The sequence below is a fragment of the Electrona antarctica genome (genome assembly GCF_951216825.1).
Source record: "Electrona antarctica genome assembly, contig: scaffold_277, whole genome shotgun sequence".
In the NCBI taxonomy this organism is placed as follows: Eukaryota; Metazoa; Chordata; class Actinopteri; order Myctophiformes; family Myctophidae; genus Electrona; species Electrona antarctica.
In genome coordinates this window covers 14,997-36,788 of record NW_027638086.1, presented here as the reverse complement: position 1 = coordinate 36,788, position 21,792 = coordinate 14,997, and the positions used below count along the sequence as shown (strand labels likewise).

Sequence of the window (21,792 nt, the reverse complement as noted above, 5' to 3'; positions counted from 1 at the left end):
ATTTGTGACTATGAAGCCTAAAAACCAAACAGAGATTAAATTTGTATGATCCAACGTTTGACGCCAAAAACACAATGGAATGGTGACAGGCACTAGTGAATAGGTAATAGTCACTCTGTGGTCTGGGACGGTTCGGGGTGCAGTACCTGTCGGAACCTCTTGAGGTGCAGTATGAGCACGTCCGGCAGCGTCCACAGGCTGAGCTTGATGCGGCCCTGCTGCAGCTGCTTGCAGTGGGGACACCGCCACGCATCGTCTGGGGCCAGCTGGAATGGAACCGACGCACACATGCACACACACACGCAGGCAGGCACACACACACACACACACACACACACACAGGCACACACACACACGCAGGCACACACAGGCACATAAAGTAACTAAGTGCATTAGTTACTTTATATATATGAACGGCAGATGAACTGGACTGAGCGCTGATAATGGACATGCGTGCGCACGCACGCACGCACGCACGCACACACACACACACATTGAGTGTTTCATGGTGTGGAGAGAGACTTTGCTTTCTTTTAAATAGCTTTAAAAATGTTACTAGTACTGTACTTTGCTGGGTGTTTTATTGTATTGTCCTGTATGTATTGTCCTGAATGTATGCATTGACCTGAGCAAAACAATTTTCCCTTGTGGATAATAAATCTAGATCTAGATCTAATCTAATCTATTTACTTAAGTACACAATTTGGAGGCATTTGTACTACAAATTTCCAATACTTTTACTTCTGCTCCACTAGTAGATCTGAGAGGTAAATATTGTACTTTAACTTTTACTTGAAAACTTTAGTTACTAGTAAGTTACTTTATTACAAATCATACACTAACCACTTCAGCTCTATATACATTTCAACAACTTGAGAATAATTCAAAAGATTTCTATACATTTGAAACATGAAATGGGACATTCTGCACAATGAGTACTTTAACTTTTGGTACTTTAAGTACATTTTGATGCCAATACTTTCACTCAAGTACATTTTGAATTCTGGACTTTTACTCGTAACAGAGTATTTCTACATTGCAGCATTGATACCTTTACTTGAAGTAAAACATTTGAGTACTTCCTCCAGCACTGCACACACAGCGCCCACCAGGCAGTAAGCCTGCGTCAAGGAGTCAAGGACAGGCTCCAACCGCACTGCTTAGAGAACGGGGGCCTCAGAACAGGAGGAGGCCCCGCCAGGCTTCCCTTCCACCAAACCCACACTGCTTAGAGAGCGGGGGCCTCAGAACAGGAGGAGGCCCCGCCAGGCTTCCCTTCACTGCTTAGAGAACGGGGGCCTCAGAACAGGAGGAGGCCCCGCCAGGCTTCCCTTCCGCCAAACCCACACTTTCCTCTGACCACCAGAGCTCCTTTTCAACGCTATCCTTCAACAGACCTCTGCCAGGAAAGCTAAACCGCACGTGCTCTATATGTGGACTTTTCCCGGTGTCCTCCTGGAAGTTGTGATTTAATCCATTTTGTCCTGACGTCGAATTTTAACAAAAATGTCTTCTAAATCCTGACAGTTTTCTGAAATACGTCATGTTTCTGTATCAGTGGTGCTCAATATTTCACGTCAAGGACCCCAAAGATTATATGTAATTGGCCTGCCAACCCGCCAATCTGAAAATATGTTGTTCCAGGGACCTCCCCAGAAGCAAAGATTTGAGTTAAAAGAAGCTCTGAAAGAATTGCGCCACATTTTCACGATTTTTCAGAAATAGCAGATCTACAAGCTCGTAGCGCGGCACTATGAGCTTGTAGAGCTGCTATTTTTCAATAGCTAAAATGTAACATAATGCTTAAAAACACCAAAAGGGGTTCCCGCCCTGAATGGATTAATCCAAACACAAGCGCCACGATATGCAGTAAAAACCCGCTGAAAGGACCGAAAGGCAGTTTGATGAAACAACAACATGCAAAGCCCAGGGCAGGCAGGGCTACGGCCCGCTCGGGAGGAAGGTTTTAATGCTGCGAGACTCCATACTATAAAAACACACAGCTCACTGCACTGTGCTTGTGCAAATACAAGAAAAACAATACACATTAGGCACATAAAAATGTTGAATGGTGTGTGTGTGTGTGTGTGTGTGTGTGTGTGTGTGTGTGTGTGTGTGTGTGTGTACATGCGTGTGTGTGTGCACATGTAGCATTACGCGGAAGTAGGGATTGAACCCGGGCCTCCCACTCGCCAGACCAACGCACAACCTACCGTGCCAATAGGGCTGAGCGCGATTGGCAGGGCTGTTGCGTGCTGGGTCTTGGCTGGGGGCTACAATCACCCCCCCCAGTCTTCGCGGACCGCCGCACACGATGTCCCTCATGTCCCTCATGCGAGGATATCACGTTCCACGTCCTGCCGACTACGCCAGATTGTAGCATTACGCGGAAGCGGGGATTGAACCCGGGCCTCCCACTCGCCAGACCAACGCGCAACCTGTTTTGCCAATAGAGCGTCGCAGTCCCGCCTCCTACCCTGGACCAGGAAATGAAACCCAATGCATTTTCCTCATAGACATTTCTTAAAGTATTTATTTAAAGACGGTTACGCGGCGGACAAAGCCAACTCGAGTCGTGACAACTCATGACAACACAAACAATATTTTGGACCAAACAAATAATTAGAAAGAAGAAAAAAACGGCAGGTTACAACACTTTTTTTGTTGTTTTTCTTCTTTGTAATTATTTGTTTGGTCCAAAATATTGTTTGTGTTGTCATGAGTTGTCACGACTTGAGTTGGCTTTGTCCGCGGCGTAACCGTCTTTAAATAAATACTTTAAGAAATGTCTATGGGAAAAATGCATTGGGTTTCATTTCCTGGTCCAGGGTAGGAGGCGGGACTGCGACGCTCTATAGGGCTGAGCGCGATTGGCAGGGCTGGGTCTTGGCTGGGGGCTGCACATGCGTACTATACATCGTGTTTTGATTGTATTGTTCCACTTTTGCTTTGGAAATGTAAACATATGTTTTCTCATGCCAATAAAGCCCTTTGAATTGCGTGTGTGTGTGTGTGTGTGTGTGTGTGTGTGTGTGTGTGTGTGTGTGTGTGTGTGTGTTACCTGCTCTTCTTTGGTGTAGAGCGTAAAACACTGAGCGAGGGTGCAGGCCTGCGGCTGGTGGTGCTGCTCTCTGTGCAGATACACGCTCTCAGCGTCAGGGATGTACTCTTCCTCCGTGTGTCCAAACAGACTGTGAGGGAGAGGAGCGTGGTCAGCTACACCATCTCCAGATCAAATGAGAGGGTCTGCTGGCTGCTTACAGTGCCTCTCAGCCGGGCAGCATGTCACAGAGGAAAGCCCTGGTCTATGCGGACCTTTGCGTCACATTTTGTTTGACTTAATGACTTAAAACCTGAGGGCGATTCTACAAATGTAGAATCGGTGGTTCACACTTTCAAGATTAAACTTTTTTTTTTCAAAAGTAGCAGATGTAGAAGCTCGCAGCGCCGCATGAAACACGCTGCAAGCTTGAATATCTGCTATTTTTGAATAGCCTCTAAAATGACAGATGCTTATCCCGGGTTTTAACAGGTTAAGTGCTGTTAAATGTACATATTTGGCTGGGGAGCGGTTTCATTTCACTATTATATCACCAGCTAGTAGTTAGCCCAATTAAATTCACATATCATAACATAACATATTTTCAAATGGGGTTCTATGTGGAATTTGTGGATATATCAATTTGACATGAACATGTTGAGACTCAACTGACCATTAATTGCAACTAAAAATAAAAATAAAATATGCAGCAAGCAAGGAATGGAATATAATTGAATAATGTGGAACAAAATACACACAATTTTAAATAAGACAATACGCAGCTAAAATTCAAATGAAAGATGGATTAGACCGTCTGGAAATACTGTACTGCAGCTACAACTGAAGAAATAATTTCCAAGGGATACAAAGCCAAGAGATTATTTATTAATCGCACCTGCTAGTTAGCGGCATGGCATGGTAGGATCCTAATAGAACAGTGGCATGCATATTTCACAGTGACCTCGCTGGATTTTCATAGACTAAATCACAGTCACCACATTTCCCACACTTTCTTCGCATCTATTTGCCGTCATCGTGAGTCATACAGCGTTGAGTCATAACCACTCATTGTGGTCAGGCATTGATATGGAGTTGGTTCGTGTTGGTTAGTACTAAAACATTCTCCTCTATTCTGATCATTTGGCTTGGAAGTTTGGAACATTGCTGCTGCAATTTGCAATAATTAGGGCATTAAGCAAATAGTCGACTCGTTTACTAGTCGACTAGTAAATCCACTAGTCGACCTTGCTGGTACTAGTTGACTAGTTGATAAGAAGAAAAAAAAAAGGTAAGAAAAAAAAAAATCAGGTAGATTATAGTTATAGTCACCAATGTACACAGTTTTTAAATGTACAAATATTTATTTCCCAAAAAATTAAAATTATTTTATTTTTTTAACATAATAGGTGGTTAAACAACTAGTCGACTAGTAAACTAGGCAACTAGTCAACTAGTAAAAATGACTAGAAGTGAATGCCCTATTTGCATCCATTCAGCCACGAGAGCTCAGAGTCAGGTCAGACGCTTCACTTTGGTCAATTAAGCTCGGCTCCCAATTCTACTCCAAAAGGTGTTCGACAGGGTTGAGATCATTGACTCGGTGCACTCTCTGATCTCATTTCTGGGGGTCGTTTCACCTTTTATGTCAGTCCCAGACACACCCCATATTCATGTTCACAGTTTGCCAAGTTGGCTGCCAACATTAGTGAGGGGGGTCAATTGAGGCAGATGCACAAAGCCAACGGAAATTGGGGCTTTTTCAGACAGGATGGCCGGTTTTGACTGACCGTCCAGAGCCGAGGATGTTGTACTGTATCACTGTTTAATGTCTAAGTAACAGGAATTAAAGTCTAATTTATTCTTTGGTATGACCCGGCCGACCTCCCAGTCCCCCAGTCCCCCAGTCTCTGGGCGGACAATCTTAACCACAAGGCTAGTGATGTTCATAATGTACTAATCAAATAAAGCCGGTCTATCGTGCTAATCTTTCACTTTACCATGGACGTTAATCCTTAAAGAAAAGGACTTTCTGTGGTGTGTAGCACCTCCCAGACGTATGTACGGGTGTTTTGTACTATTTAACCTACAGTATCTATCTTTTTTTAAAGCATAAGATGGTCCTCCAAAATGGAGAAGTGGTTAATTATTAATCTGTTCCTTTTCTTACCTCTCCATTCTCACAAACCTCTTCTCAGAACCAATATCAATTTCTCCACCACTTGACTCGTGTTCTGCTTCTGAATCAATGTTTTCTGGTTTCCCTCTTATTACTTCATATCTTAAATTAGCGCAGCCCTTCCTGCACCTGTCTCTAGTTCCTGCCTCTCAAGTCTCCCGGCCTTCCTTCTCTCTCTCTCTCCTCATGTCTTCCTTCCTTCTCTCTCTCTCCCCTCATGTCTTCCTTCCTTCTCTCTCTCTCTCTCTCTCTCTCTCCTCATGTCTTCCTTCCTTCTCTCTCTCCCCTCATGTCTTCCTTCCTTCTCTCTCTCCTCATGTCTTCCTTCCTTCTCTCTCTCTCCCCTCATGTCTTCCTTCCTTCTCTCTCTCCTCATGTCTTCCTTCCTTCTCTCTCTCTCCTCATGTCTTCCTTCCTTCGCTCTCCCCTCATGTCTTCCTTCCTTCTCTCTCTCCTCATGTCTTCCTTCCTTCTCTCTCTCTCCTCGTGTCTTCCTTCCTTCTCTCTCCCCTCATGTCTTCCTTCCTTCTCTCTCTCCTCATGTCTTCCTTCCTTCTCTCTCTCTCCTCATGTCTTCCTTCCTTCTCTCTCCCCTCATGTCTTCCTTCCTTCTCTCTCTCCTCATGTCTTCCTTCCTTCTCTCTCTCTCCTCATGTCTTCCTTCCTTCTCTCTCCCCTCATGTCTTCCTTCCTTCTCTCTCTCCTCATGTCTTCCTTCCTTCTCTCTCTCCTCATGTCTTCCTTCCTTCTCTCTCTCTCCTCATGTCTTCCTTCTCTCTCTCCTCATGTCTTCCTTCCTTCTCTCTCTCCTCATGTCTTCCTTCCTTCTCTCTCTCTCCTCATGTCTTCCTTCTCTCTCTCCTCATGTCTTCCTTCCTTCTCTCTCTCTCCTCATGTCTTCCTTCCTTCTCTCTCCCCTCATGTCTTCCTTCCTTCTCTCTCTCTCTCCTCATGTCTTCCTTCCTTCTCTCTCTCTCCCCTCATATAACTATAACATCAAGCAGACTGTTGCCTGTTGTCACAAATAATATACGTGTAGTTGTACTGGTATAGGCTTAGATTTAATTATACAAATATTACATTAAGGACAGTTATGATGTCGTTTTCCTATTTTCCTGTAGTACATTTTAGCAGATTGCTATAACGGCAATGTGAACAAAAACATTCGTTACATACAGTATAAGGGATCTTTTGTCCAACAAACACTAATTTGGTGCAGCAAGTTTCACTGAATACCAAACGACTCGCCCCTTTACCAACTCACCCCCGCAAAATGTTTTAATGTAGTTAACAGTTAATTTAGTATTTCCCTCCCCATCTGAAATTATCTTGTATACAGATTTATTTGATTGTATAGTAGTCGATCTCTATACTATAATTTAGAAAGAACATGTCGCAGAGAAGGTGACTGCTTAATTAGGTTAATTTAGGACCTTCTAGCAGTTCATTTCGTTTTATCAAACACATTTCTTCCATGATGTAGCCCATGTTTTGTAATGGCATCATCATGCCATTATGCCCGTGGATATACAGAGTGAACTTAACAATGATAAATTAATATGATAATACTAATCACCAACATGAATTATGTTTGTTATTTACAGCTAGGTAGAGTAGTGGGGCGAGACCTGTTACCGTACCTGTTACCGTTTCACTTAGTCAAATCTTTCTTTCCCGTTAAAACCAGGAATTTGTGTGTCATTTTAGATTTGAGCTAAAAAGCATTATTTTATAATTTGGCTATTCAAAAATAGCACATATTGTATAATATGTGCTACTGTATACTGTACAAGCTCAAAGCACGTCACGTTGTGCCGCACTAGGAGCTTGTAGAACCGTCTTGAATGTGCTCTGCATTAGACTTCAACACAAACCAAACACATCGTGCACGTCACACCGCAGGAATGCAGAGCTACAACATGAATGTGTTTGACTCACTATTCCTTGGTCTCCTTGTCCCACTCGACCACGATCTTGACATGCGGGGGCCCCCCTTGTCCGCACGACTTGTACGCTCTGTGAAGAAAGACTTGTGTCAGAACAGCAGAGCAAGCCGGCTAAACCAGTGGTTCCCAAAGTGGGGTACGGGAACCCCCAGGGGTCCATGAGGGAGTTCCAGGGGGTCCCTAGCTAAATGATAGTTTGGAACCAAATGGACCCTTATGGGTCTGCAACTCTGAGAGTGTACAGATGGAACCAAATGGACCCGTAGGCCGTAACATTGATTTTACAATATAAATTGGGGTCTCAGAGATAGCAATGCCATTATATGGGGGTCCGTAGACTAATGCATGTCAAACTGGGGGTCCTTGAAATTAAACGGGTTGAGAATCACTGCTAGAGCCGTAAAATTCTTCTCTTATGGAGGTGACAGGAGGTCCCTGGCATGTGTCTTCAAATGGGGGTCCACGGCCTAATTAGTGTCAATTTGGGGGTCCTTGACGTGAAAACGTTTGGAAACCACTGGGCTAAACGCATACGCAGCTACATTTCACGTGGAAATGCACAATTTAATACTTGCACAGAACCGTAAATAGACTGAAAGACGAAGCTTATATATTATTTCATGTGAGATGTGATGATGCGAGAGGCGTTCTTTATGCGAATGTTAGCAATGATTTGATTGGCTGATCACCCCATAGCGATAATTTGATTGGCTGAGCAAAGTACACATTGAGGATAAAATGTGAGGGCAGAAATTTGAAGACGCCTGCGGCCTTATTGTGATTGGCCGGAATGACAGAAAAATTAGGACGCCAATTGTGATTTTTCCGGAATGTGATGATGTATGATGATAAGAGCGCTCCTCACTTCACACAAGTGTGATTTTCTTTTTTTAAGTTTTAATGTGATTATGGATTGATTAGATTAATGATAATCATACAAAATTGTACAATACAGCAAAATCAAAACAGATGAAAAAGAAAACAATACAAAAATCGAAAACGACAACAAATGAGCAGTGATATCTTTTAACTAGCATCTCATAAGACGCTAGGTCAAAAGGTGGGCTTTCAGTTGACACTTAAAGATGTTGACTGTGTTTAATGGCTCCCTGATGTCTTGAGGTACTGTGTTGTGTGTTCCCCCGATTTTCTTCTGGGAATTAACTGTAATCTCTAATAGACCTTCCCAAGAAGATCCAAGTACTCTCGGGGGCCTATATATATTAACCCATTTAGGCCTGACGTCGAAATTTAAAATCCTGACAGTTTTCTGAAAAACCTTATTAGTGGTGCTCAATATTTCATATGAAGGACCCCAAAGATTATATGTAATATGCCTCCGCCCATCATCTGAAAATATGTTGTTAAAATGTTCACTCTGTAACAATATATATTCAAAGATTTGAGGCACATTTTCACGATTTTTCAAAAATAGCAGACCTACAAGTTCATAGCGCGGCACTCGGTGCCGCGCTATGAGCTTGTAGATCTGCTATTTTTCAATAGCTAAAGTATAACATAATGCTCAAAACACCAAAAGGGGTTCCCGCCCAAAATGGGTTAATGAGTGCATGGGGCCAAACCATGTAGTGCTTTAAAAAGAAGAAGTGACATTTTTAAATGGATATTTCTTCACAGCCGAGAGCATATTCATAACAACATCGTGACCCAGGTCCCAGGTGAAAATCTGTGTTATGTGTTATGAGCCATTTGGTGGGAAAAGCATAAAAAAAAAGTGTCAGGGAATCAAATTCGTGTCGAGGCATGTCAACAAACTGGAGCAGGAGAGGTGGTCCTCTGTCAGGGCATGTACAGTATGTAGAAGAGATGGCTAGAGGGGTGCGTTGTGTAACCACTGTGCAACAACAGACCTGGGAAAAGAGTTGGTACAGTAGAGATATACAGTAAGGCAACCTGTGGGTCGGGACCCCGGAGATGACAGTGACCTAAGTGACCCTTTAAGGACTTTCAGGGCTTGTTAATACCCGTGTGAACTGAGTGGTGCAACAGTGACGTCACACACTAACCATAGCAACCATGCTCCTTTTTTTGAGTGGACAGGTACACGAACATACAGACAAAGCTGGTTGTTGGAGTGGTTTGCACCACTCAAAAGAAAGAAAAGAAAAAGACCATTACTGCATCAAAGGTAATCAACAAACTACTATAAAAACTGGCCAAATAATATACCAAATCACACTCGTGTGAAGTGGGGCACCTGGTAAGGTTTGTTTAAAGTGCTGTAAACAAACATTAAAAGTCCATAGACTTGTCTGCTACTCTGTTAAAAGTCCATAGACTTGGCTTCCACATGACGTCACGTTTAGTGCTCTAAACAAACATTAAAAGGTCCATAGACTTGGTTGCCATGTGACGGTGGAGGGGCTAGCAGTAGCACCCCTCCAAAATAGGCAAAAGATTAGAAAACAGGCTGTGTTCACAATATGTATCTGTCGAACCGAAACTCGAATGCCTCAACACTCCTACATTCCAAGTGCTTAACAGGGTGGGTCCCAAGTTCAAATATGATTATTTTTGGAGGGGTTCACGGCCTGAAAAGGTTGAGAGAACCCACGACCGCTGCATTGAGGTACATAGTTGACACAGGAGAGTTAAAACAAAAGGGAAAGACAGACCTCTCCACGGTCGGGTGACACAGTGGTTGATCGTCTTGGGGAAGCAGGTATGTGATTCCAACAACACCGACCACTCTGAGACTGAAAGGTCCCACCTAGAGTAGAGAGACAGACACGGTGTTAACAGTAGACCCTCCAGTGTTTCTGTCAGACACAACAATGGACCTGCATCACTTAGGGCATTAAGCAACTAGTCGACTAGTTTACTAGTCGACTAGTTTACTAGTCGACTAGTAAATCCACTAGTTGACTAGTTGATAAGATTGTGTAGGCCTCAAGATCAGGTAGATTATAGTCACTTTTTTTTAACATAATGGGTGGTTAAACAACTAGTCGACTAGTAAACTAGGCAACTAGTCAACTAGTACAAATGACTAGAAGTGAATGCCCTGTGAGGAATTAACCCATTTTGACCTGAGATCAGATTCTAAAAAAGTCTTCTACATCCTGACAGTTTTCTGAAAAAGCTATGTTTCTATGTCAGTCGTTCTTCGATTTAAAAAAAATAGCAGACCTACAAGCTTGTAGATCTGCTATTTTTCAATAGCTAAAGCATAACATAATGCTAACACCAAAAGGGGTTCCCCGCCCAAAATGGGTTAATGGTGTGTGAGGAATTAATAGGATCTTTAGCATTATCTAACGTGCTTTGGGGATATATTATGCAGTGGAGAGACAGAGAGAGAGAGAGACAGATCGGTAAAGGGAACGGTTAATGTATTGTACCATTAAGGAATCGGTAAATTTACGTCATGAAGGAATCTGTAAAATCCTAAAAAGGTTCACACTAGCCCCTAACACTGGAGGGACACTTAAGGCGTAATAATATGAGAGTAGCTGCACCGCAGTCACCCCATCAACCTTTCTGCAAGAGGCATTTCATGCTGCCCCACCCAGAATGTCTCGTTTGTGCAAGATGAGAAGGCACCCAACCAGCCACCCCTTCACCCCATCTGCAAATATAACACCCGTATATCTTACTGCGACATTTCATTTTGAATAACCTGTGTTATTAAAGGGGCATTCCACTCATTTTCAACATTTTACTATGTCATTAATATACCTTAGAGCCGTTGTGTGGAAATAATAAAAAAGTCCCCCCATTCTGTGTTTCCTAGAACTGGAGATCTGAAAAAAATCATTAACATGGTTAAACACATCTTGATGATGTCATCAAGATGTGTTTCACCATGTTAATGATTTTTTTGATACTTACAGTTATAGGAAACACAGAATGGGGGGACTTTTTTATTATTTCCACACAACGGCTCTAAGGTATATTAATGACATAGTAAAATGTTGAAAATGAGTGGAATGCCCCTTTAAGCAACTGGGTGCAGATAGAAGCTCTTTGTATCGGTCAAAATAATTAGAATACAACTGAAATAGTGAGGCTTGTTTGCATTTACTGTGATGAATTGTTTCATCCGTGTTCCTGGATAAGGCCAGGACTGCCCCGTCCTGGTGTTACCTGAATGTAGACTCCAGGCCTCAGGAGATGACGCATCTTCTCCAAGATCTCTTTCTGCAGGGCGTCCCAGCTCACCGTGCGCTCCATGTACAGCACAAATGGCAGACCAAATCTGAAACGACATCGTGGTCTTAGGTAAGTTAAGGCCCGTTAAGCACTTCAACCCTGGTGTCCCTATTTTAGGCAAATTTACACATTTGTTATTTATTTTAGAAAATAGTCAAAAATAGCAGATTTGCAAGCTCACAGCTTGTAGATCGAAACGTTCACTGTAATATAAGGCATAAGTGGTTAACGGATATTAATACCTGTAGAAAATCAGGAGCATTTTATGAGTTATTGAAACCCTTGGAATAGGCCTATCTCACAGCCCCCTTTCCACGCCCACTTCCGGTAGATAGTGGTGTCATTTAACATTAGGCATTTACACTTTTTTTCTCTGGATAATCTAAACCTTACCTTTACAAAACGGTAGTTTGTGGCTTGTGAAAATACCTCTTTTAACATGGAAGCCTATGGACCGCAAAGAAAATAACACCACTATCTCCAAAAGGGGGCGTAAAAAGGGGGCGGGGAAATGCTGTGAGATAGGCCTATAGGAAAATACATGAAAAAGATTGGCATGCTACTTTGATCGTCCACTTTGAGACTTGTTACTTGAATATTTCAATCTTATGAACATGCAACTAAAACAAAAAAGTATAAGTGAGCCTAGTGAGGCGTGAATTAATTTGGTTATAGAGATCTTCTGACACTCAAGAATTGTTCAAACAAATCGGAAATCCTTTTTCCCCACAGTGGTAGAGGATATTTGGTGGTTGGTCTGAAATGGATACATAGACAGACACGATGTAATTAAATTCATGGCGCTTGGGTCCATAGCTAATTGAGAGAGAGAGAGATTTGTGCAGCCTTATTTTTAGCTTGCACAATACCTGATGAAACCAAATTAGTGACGGAGTTGCAGTTTGTCATAGACCAGCAGCGCAGCCACAGTAACACAGCAGCCAGACTGTCACATGTCAGACAATCACATACAGTGCACAGCAAAAGGCATGACTAAACCTTTGGACTGAGGTTTGTAATCAAGGAAAAAGGCAAAGAATATGCTTCTCTGTTTGACTGATGACTATGGAGGCAGCAATACAATTGCAGCATTTCAGTCCAAAGACATGTTTCGCCACAGGGACAAAGAAAAAAGTGTATTCTGAAATGTGAATACAGTCTCCTCGTCCTCACAGAACAGCTTATTTTTTTCCCGACTGGATAGCATCCAAACCCATGCTGAGTCAAACACTGGGGTCCACTGGGGGGACAGACAGTGACTGCTCGGAGAGATGCAACAGTACCTCCGTCCTTGGTGTCCGGTGCAGGCTCGGTTGCAGACCAAGAGAATAATCTTCTCTGGTCCCACGTTCTTGTTGGGCGACGCCGTGACGGGAGTCATCGCCCCCTGCATGAACGACGGCGTCCTGCCCAGTTCATTCACATACTTCAAGTTGTTCTGGTTCAAGTTCGCGAGGAGGCTTCCTGAGTGATAAGAGAAAAACAGGCTTTGATACTTTGGACCAGCGCTAATACATAATGTAAGTGTAATATCGATGCAGCAGAAACCTCTTTTGGTGCGAATGCCCTCCAGTCGGAAAGTCTCCGGCGTCTCAAAGGCAAAGATGGAATCGCTCTCCTGGATGATGTCGAGGTCGTCGTCGTCGTCACAAAAGGAGCGATGAAAACCGTCGTAGTACATTTCGGTCAGAACAAACTGAAAGGGGGAGAAAGCAAACAGGTCAAGGCCAAATTTAACACGTTATAATTGGGAGCTCTTATGTTCCAACAGTTATCGATGGCTTGCAGATTTGAAATATTTTGATTTGTAGAGCCAGGAGGGTATCCTCCACCTCCAGCAGGTGCATCTCTACATTTTTGGAGGTAGGGAGTTACAAATTGACACACTTGACTACTATGCATGCTTCCCTGCATTTCATTTTGATTCCAAGTGTGTGTATAGTATATTTGCGAACGCAGTGATTGCGAACGCAGTGATTGCGAACGCAGTGAGCATTTACTATGAGACCCAGCAGATCATGTCTGTGTGTCTGTGTGTGTCACGCTATAACACCACCCGCCCACCACCAGAGGGCGCAGCTGTATCACACACAAAAACACACACACACACATGCAAGCACACACACACACACACACACACACACACACACACACACACAATTTAACTTAAAAAAATAAAAAACTTAAAAAGAAAAAACTTAAGAAAAAACTTTAAAAAAAACTTAACTTAAAAAGAAAAAACTTAAGAAAAAACTTTAAAAAAAACTTAACTTAAAAAAAAACGTAACTTACAAAACTAGTACATACTAGTACTGCCCAATTAATGTAAAAAAAGATGTGATCTCAATTCTAGATTTGAGCAAGAATCGTGCAGCACTAGTTAGCTGTCCAATTAATTTTAGTTACTCTTATGCTATTGCTACAAGAGAGAGACTGTAAGAGAGGTTTAAGTCAAGCACACATTTTGAATGTAGTAATGTTCAGCAACTACAGACAAAAAGACAATAAATATTTTCACGTCAAAAAAATGAGAAATCGTGCAGCACTAGTACAGACAGACAGACAAAATAATATCCAACCAAACACTGTTTGTTCACAGGCATTGCCTATGGAGTGTCTGCACCGAGGTCTGTATCCTTCCTGGCTGTGGGAATGCTGAACTAACACTGCGTGTAACCCAGTATCACTGCAGCGTGACTGATAAAGAGGGGTTGGGGGAAGAAAAGGCACCTGGTCCATGGGGATCTTGGTCTCACGTGACACAGCGTCTCTCAGCCGGTAGACCGTGCTGTTCAGAGGCACCGCCACTCCGATCCTCATGCAATGGGAGTACTTCCCCTGGTAGACGACCGTCACATACAGGGGCCTGGGGGGGGGACAGAGTTAATACTTTATTTTAAGCCATTTTGACCTTAGGCTGATTTTTTTTTTTTAAATACTTCTAAATTCTAACAGTTTTCTATGTCAGTGGTGCTCAACCTTTCTGTGTCAAGGACCCCCAGAATTATATGTATTAGGCTGCGGACCCCCATCTGAAAATATGTTGTTCCAGGGACCTCCCAGAAGCAAAGATTTGAGTTAAAAACGCTCTGAAAGAATATATATTCAAAGATTTGTGCCACATTTTCACGATTTTTCAAAAATAGCAGACCTACAAGCTCGTAGCGCGGCACTCGGTGCCGCGCTATGAGCTTGTAGATCTGCTATTTTTCAAGAGCTAAAGCATAACATAATGCTAACACCAAAAGGGGTTCCCGCCCAAAATGGGTTAATACTTTATTTTAATCAGCCTTTGAAATGAATGCAGTCTGTGCGGACCAATCCCCACGCAGGGACAGGAGGCGACATCCTTTATGTAATTTGGAAACTGAATCTGATTGCGAGCCAACTCCGGGAGTCTTTCAGTCTCGTTTCTCTCAGTTGACATGATTAGAACCTACAACAAAGCAAATCAGCAGACTGTATACATTTTTAGAAAGTGGACCTTCATATGAATGGGGCACTATCACACAGTTATATAAGTCACTAATGTATTACTAGGGTGCCAAATGCTGCCTGTAACAATAGCACTGAACCTAAAAAGTGCGAGTGATGCTCTCTAATTATAGTGCCTCCACATGGCTAACTGGGGTAACAGGCCTATTTGTGGGTAAACGAATAATAGGCACATAATGTTATAATAATGATTATATACTAATAAGATTAAGATGATGATGATATTTAAGTTTTGAAATGTCAAGTCACATTTCTCTTCTGCAGCTTATTATTATTATTATTATTATTGTGTTCTTTACAGCTTAATGTCTTCTTTTCTCATAGCCTAATTAAAAAAGCAACCTAATGAAAGAATATGGCAACGGAGAGAAATCAGAGCCATTTTCAATGCATCATTGTGTCATTTAGCAGAATTGCTCGAGGGGTATAGTGACATGAACTGTATAATGTGGTGCAACTCATCATTTGCCCTCATCACTTTAGTCTTTAACCTATTCGGGGCGGGAAACCCTTTTGGTGTTAGCATTATGTTATGCTTTAGCTATTGAAAAATAGCAGATCTACAAGCTCATAGCGCGCCACCGAGTGGCGCGCTACGAGCTTGTAGGTCTGCTATTTTTGAAAAATCGAAGAACGACCGACATAGAAACATAGCTTTTTCAGAAAACGGTCAGGATGTAGAAGACATTTTTAGAATCTGATCTAAATGGGTTAATTAGCCATGGGGGCGCCATGAAGAACAATAATCTGTCCTGAGCCAGTAGCGTACGGTCTTAAATGTCATCACTGTGACGTGCCATGACGGCAGTGAGCTCTCAACCTTCACCGCTGCTGTTACACGGTCAGCATGACATTCTTTCTTTCTTTAGCCTGCACCACTCATGTCACACCATCATTTCGATGCTCAGAACAAACCAGGTCTACAGCTCGAGTAAGAACAGGATTTTTTTTACATAAGATAGAACGCAAATATGTGAATATTGGTATACACTGCTTCAATTGTGTAAACTTTGGCACCAGAACCTGTTTTGTGCATCTGACCTGAATAAACTAGGCCGAGTTTCCCAAAAACCATTGAGAGTACAAACGCCCTCCTTACATACTAAATAAATGAACGATCGAAAAATGTCTCAGCGAATATTTCACATCCAACTATTCAACATTTGGTGATGCCTCATTCATTGATGCTTTTAAATCACTGTGAAAAAATGTAATCACTGTGAAAATTGATCTCGTTTAATGTTTTATTGCTGTGGCGGAATATTTGTGTTTTGTGTGCATGATGTACACCAGTTTGAATTCATGTGAATTCATGATCCCACACAACACTCCCGCAGTGAAAGGGACGTCTATCACTCTTTTATTCATGAAGGGAGGAAATGTAAGATTTAGTATAAAACTGCTTTTGAGAAGATCAGTGCTAGTTGTTTAAAGTAATTCAGCGCCAATAGCTTTCAGACCAGTTTCAAATCAATTAACCACACCACAATCTATTTTAAGGCAGCGTAAAAAATATTACAAATCATTGATAAACATGCTGAATGTTGGCTAACGACAAAAGGTACTAAAGACTCAACCTGATCTCACAGAAATACGTAGATATGTACAGAATTGCAATTCCGTACATACACGACTAGAAAACCCCAAAATATGTACATATGACACTGAAATCCTCCCCATAGACAATGACGGAGGGGCGCCGTCTCTACCGAACTTGAGCCACGGGAGACGCCACCGAGCGGACTTGAGTTGCCGTGTCGAGCGTTGCGAAGTTCGGTAGAGCCGACTCCGAGTTGTAACCGATATGGACAGAATAGTAAATAACGTCAAACCTGAACTCACACAGCCCGAACCAGCGACGGTGAAATAGCACTTCCGTACTAGTGAGAGACACGCCTCCGTCGCGGTCAAAACAGTAGTAGTGTCATACAGTATGTACTGATTTGGGGGTTTTCTAGTCGTGTATGTACGGAATTGCAATTCTGTACATAATCTGCAACTGAAGACCCTTACCATTGGCCAAAATCCTTCATTTCAGTATCTTTCAAGTCTAACAGGAACATTTTTTTAATAGGGTTTATGTGGTAAAATGAAATGACTTCTTTCTCCCCAGTAATGGGTCGTCTAGGACTCTCCAAAAGCATGATTGGACCCAGAGTTCTGAGAGCACGGATCATTCACTATTAGGTCCCACATTGGAGTGAAGGGCATCACTCACCTTGTGTGTGGTAATGGGATGGGTAAGGAGATGCACAGGAAAGGGTCAAAGGTATTGCTCTGCTTCTGGCAGTGCGGGCAAGTGAGTGAAGACCTGTTGGAGAAAAGTGGAACCTCACCATGTTGGCAGAGAGAGATATATATAACAAGGCAATAGAGCGTCACAGTCCCGCCTCCTACCCTGGACCAGGAAATTTGGACCAAACAAATAATTACAAAGAAGAAAAACAACAAAAAAAGTGTTGTAACCTGCCGTTTTTTTCTTCTTTCTAATTATTTGTTTGGTCCAAAATATTGTTTGTGTTGTCATGAGTTGTCACGACTCGAGTTGGCTTTGTCCGCGGCGTAACCGTCTTTAAATAAATACTTTAAGAAATGTCTATGAGGAAAATGCATTGGGTTTCATTTCCTGGTCCATGGTAGGTGCCAGAATACTATTTTTCTGTTGAGGGGAAACAACTCACCTGTACTGTGCCTGAAACAGTTCTTGCACAAATGACCCAGCAGAGAGGGTAGGAGATGGTCCCTCCAGGCTTCGGGCATCCTCTTCCACAGGCGGCTAAAGGATTAAGAAAAGAAAATCAGATTTCGTGTAAAAGGCAGCGTTCGTATGAGCCAGTTATGCCGATGCAAGCTGCAGAAGATATAGTGGAAAAACATGAAGACATTCAATACGCATTTGTATGTGAGTCCGAGAGCCGTTTGGTTTCTGTCCCAGTGAGGAATGGAAAGTTGTGGTTGCTCTCTGTCAACCAGCAAATATAAACCTCCCAGATTTATAGGCCAAAAACTACAAAGGGCCCCCTATTATCTGACATTTGATCCAAACCACATTAGTTGACAGAGACACATAGGCCTGTTGCCACTCCTATGGGCCGGGGCAGCGTCAGTCAGCGGGGAGGGTTGAATGGGACGAGTTGGACGGAGGTGCGGTGTCCTTCCGGTAGGGGCTCCTAACTGTCAATCGGAGTCCAACACCAGTCATAACAAGTTTTACTGGCATAACGACTAAATTGAAGGGGAAAAGGGGGTAAAGATTCTTCTTGCATCATCAGACCTATTTTACCAAATTACATATGGTATACTCCCAAAATGTTGTCCCTTTGTTTTAGATGTGGTATAGCAGAAGGCACTTTTTTTTTCACTCTACTTGGCACAGTTGGCAGTGTAACAAGTTGCCATCCTTTTGGCAATGAATATGTGATGCATTATCAGCAATCCATGGGATAACATTTCCAAGAGATCCAGAAATATGCCTGTTGGGCAACTTTTCAAAACTTTAATCTTTTCCGTTATCGGATTAATTTTACAGAAATCGTATTGGCTATCCCCAAAAAATGCATAGCAATGAATTAATTCTGAACAACTGCCTATCTCTCCGACACCGGCGGGCACTGCACTCAACTCGGGTCGTCTGTGACGTGTTGTCAAATTTGAAGTCGGTCGGTCGAACGGTTGTCGAGATACGTGGATTACAGACGTACGTACAGTGCATACAGAGATTCCTCACATTTATTGTAAGATTTGCCATAAGCTAAGGTTGTTTTAGTCATTTCATTTTCTTTAATTACTAATTTAGGCAACACAAGCTAATCCTCTGAAACAAGGCGGTGTGAAGCTTATTCTCAATGTTCCTTTTCACAAGCAAAACATTATTCATGAGAGCTACTGTGGGGACCACACCACACTAAATTAGCCCTACTTGTATACACTCAGTCCACCTTATATTCCAGAGACTCAGAAAGGCATTGGTAACATAATACAGCCAGTGGCTTGGATTGCAATGTCTCCAGAATAGGGAGTCAATTTGAATCTGTCTACGACCTACCTCTGAAGTGCAAGAGAGTGACCAAGTAAGTACACAGGACACATTAGGGCTGGGCGATAATCACGATTATTTCAAAATGTTGTCTCGATTAGAATTAATGGAAGTATATACTTTTTTTTTTACAGTATGAAAAAGATTGCTTTTCAATTAATCGATTAACCCACATGAGCAAGATTAAGTGATTATTGGTTCTAAATCTCAGCCTATACCTTGATGGAGGGTTTGATGTTGGGGTTGACCGTGTTCAGGTCCTCATGCACTCTGTCCAGCAGCCACAGCAGAAACTCCTGGGCGTCATGCTGAGCATTCCCTCTGTACTGCAGGCAGCTTTTTGACACAGCATTCTGCAACAAAACAACATCATGCCCGCCACTCAAAACCACACTGCTTGTGATGTCAAAATGTCAGTACAATTTAACTTTTGTATTCGCAAGGCATTAGGCCAACGTTCAGCAGGGCAAGACCGTAACCACCACATGGACCCTTGTGTGTGCCAATTATTCTAGGGTGAACATTCGGTCAAAATAGCCGATCTACAACTTCACAATGTGTCTCATTGTGACTTACTGTGATCTTGTAGATCTGCCATTTTCACAGAGGATTTAGTGGAGGGTAATACTGGCAGACCTAGCCCCTTTCGGGGCCCTAGTTTACCTTTTCTGTATTCTTCATAAATACAGAAAAGGTAAACTAGGGTCCCAAAAGAGGCTATATGGCAGACCTAGTACGCCCGAGGTGAGAACTATATAATGTTTGTGTGTCAGTAGTATTTTGTCATAAGACATTTTTCTTATGACGTTTTTAACATTATAGCGGTAACTGTATTTGTGTTAACATTAATAAGATCATAATTTCCATGTCCAACTATCACTATCAGCTTTGAAAGCAGTGAGTGCACAGGTTAATTTGGTCATACTTATCTTGACTCGTACTATACTCATACTTACTTTGAAATCTCTGCTATGCTGAGGGGTATATTCAAAAGTCCACAACGCACGTACAAGTCCAGATAGTTGCTCTGTCACTTCTCCACTGGCCGGGGCACCTTTCCTCTGTAGGTGTAGGCCTAAACCGTTTGGCTTTGGTCTATTCTCCTCGCCCATCTCCTCGGCCTTGTATTGCTCCAGAACCAGATACTCGGCGAAGAGCTCGGTGTTGCTTAGGCACTGCAGAATGGCATTCATGAAACAGGTGTTCCCGTGGTTCTTGAGACCTGACACCCCGGGCACCTTATCCCCGGGTAGGAAGACCCCGATGTCTCCATCCTCCACGCTAGTGGGCACATCTTTGTTACTTCCAGTCTTGGTGAAGGTGGTGAACCCCCCGTCATCCTTGTCGTCCTCTGGCACTTCGGACACAAAGTGAGACAGCGTCGACAGGGTCCTCAGCACCCTGCTCATAAAACTACTCACAGAGCGCACCGAACCCCGCCTAAAGAGCTTCTTGCTGAAGCTCGACTTCTTGTCCTTGCTTGCAGATTTACAAGACATGATTGCTGGCTGCTCCTCCGATCCGAAATTGCACAACAACCACCAAACAAACTCGCACAATATCACGAAGATGTCCTGTGCGGTATTATTATGAGAGCCATTGCTATCGGCTTGGCTTCTTCTGGTGGTCCATCATCATCATCGTCAACACGTTCAAATGAACTTAACGTTGGTGAAATGTTGCTGTTGTTGTTGTCAGTCAGTCAGTCAGTCTGTCAGACCCAGCAGATCGTGCACAGCTAGCTAACCTTGGCTAGAAACATCTCCATCAAGGTGGCTCGTTGCAAAACATGTAGCTGACTTTGCTTTTATTTGATCAACTTGCCAAGCAGTAACAACACATCGCTCACTGCAGCCACGCCAGAGACTAATATGCTGCAGCTGGGTAACATTGCCTGGCGTACAAACTAAGCGGCCCGTTCACACCGACGCCAGAATTCTTCTGTACTTGTTCTGCAGCATTGTTTTCGTACTCCAAAGTTACCTTATTATTGCCTGTATGTAAAACGCTGTGCCGCCCCGCGGCATCAATCAACACTGGCAGCTAGCAGCGTTAGCTACGATGCTAACGCTGCAATAACAACACCACTCACACACACACACACTCACAGTCTTCTCTGTCTGTCCGCATAAAGGTCTCTCTGTATAAAATGATGAAAAACTCGCCGCGATACGACACTGTGTCCTCCTCAATAGCCTGCAGCGGGACAATAAATAATGCACAGATTTGGTTGACGTTCTAATGTTGACATGATTTTTTTTAAAGAGAGACATAAATCTGTCTGCTGGGCTAAAAGGATATCAAGTGGCAAAAAAAATAAAATAAAAACACGGTGCAGACGTCCGGTCTGAGTGGTATTTCAAAACAAGAGTCGTTATGACAAACGTAACTCGTTCTAAAATAACAAAACAAACAAACAAACAGCCAAATCATCTTTTCAAACCGATACAATTCCTTCACTTTATATGTGATGTGTCAATTTGTCAATGATATCATGACAAGCAGCTAAATAAAATAAATATTATCAATGCTTTAATTTTGACAAGGACGATTTGGTTTGGAAATCTGTTTTATTTTTCGTGTTGATGATTGATGATGTCTGATGTGCATTAACTACTTTTTACATTTAATCGGGAAATAAATTCCTTTTTTACCGATAAAAAAAACAATCGAATTTTAGCCACCTCCGGTTGTACTGTTCACTAATTTGCTGCAGGGGGCAGCATGTCTTCAGAATTCATTCAATTTTGTGTATGGTTTCTCAAAATCTTTTAAGATCCTGCAAAACAGCTGTATCAAGTATAAATGCTTTCCATTGCATTGAAATAATTTTCAGTAATATATTTTGGGGTCATAAACGCAGCAATCTATTCAAGATGACATGGCTTGGTTGCTTCCTGTCTATCTGGGAATGGGATAGGTATTT

At 42.6% G+C, this 21,792-nt stretch overlaps 1 protein-coding gene across 2 annotated transcripts in view; it reads right to left on the bottom strand.

Annotated features, from left to right (window-relative positions):
• Positions 1-21,047, bottom strand: part of LOC306918397 (ubiquitin carboxyl-terminal hydrolase 31-like) — a 29,253-nt gene extending 8,206 nt beyond the window's left edge. The window contains exons 1-12 of one of the 2 annotated variants that reach the window (XM_079531297.1): positions 19,823-21,047; positions 19,085-19,219; positions 17,512-17,606; positions 17,049-17,141; positions 14,066-14,201; positions 12,884-13,031; positions 12,619-12,799; positions 11,270-11,381; positions 9,799-9,893; positions 7,155-7,232; positions 3,062-3,191; positions 147-266 (exon numbers count right to left, since the gene is read on the bottom strand). In XM_079531297.1, coding sequence (XP_079387423.1) covers positions 147-266; positions 3,062-3,191; positions 7,155-7,232; positions 9,799-9,893; positions 11,270-11,381; positions 12,619-12,799; positions 12,884-13,031; positions 14,066-14,201; positions 17,049-17,141; positions 17,512-17,606; positions 19,085-19,219; positions 19,823-20,365 — 1,866 coding nt within the window. In that variant the 5' untranslated portion in view covers positions 20,366-21,047. Of the gene's footprint in view, positions 1-146; positions 267-3,061; positions 3,192-7,154; positions 7,233-9,798; positions 9,894-11,269; positions 11,382-12,618; positions 13,032-14,065; positions 14,202-17,048; positions 17,142-17,511; positions 17,607-19,084; positions 19,220-19,822 lie in introns of both variants that reach the window. The other variant, XM_079531296.1, reaches the window with a different exon arrangement.
• Between the last annotated feature and the right edge of the window lie 745 nt (positions 21,048-21,792).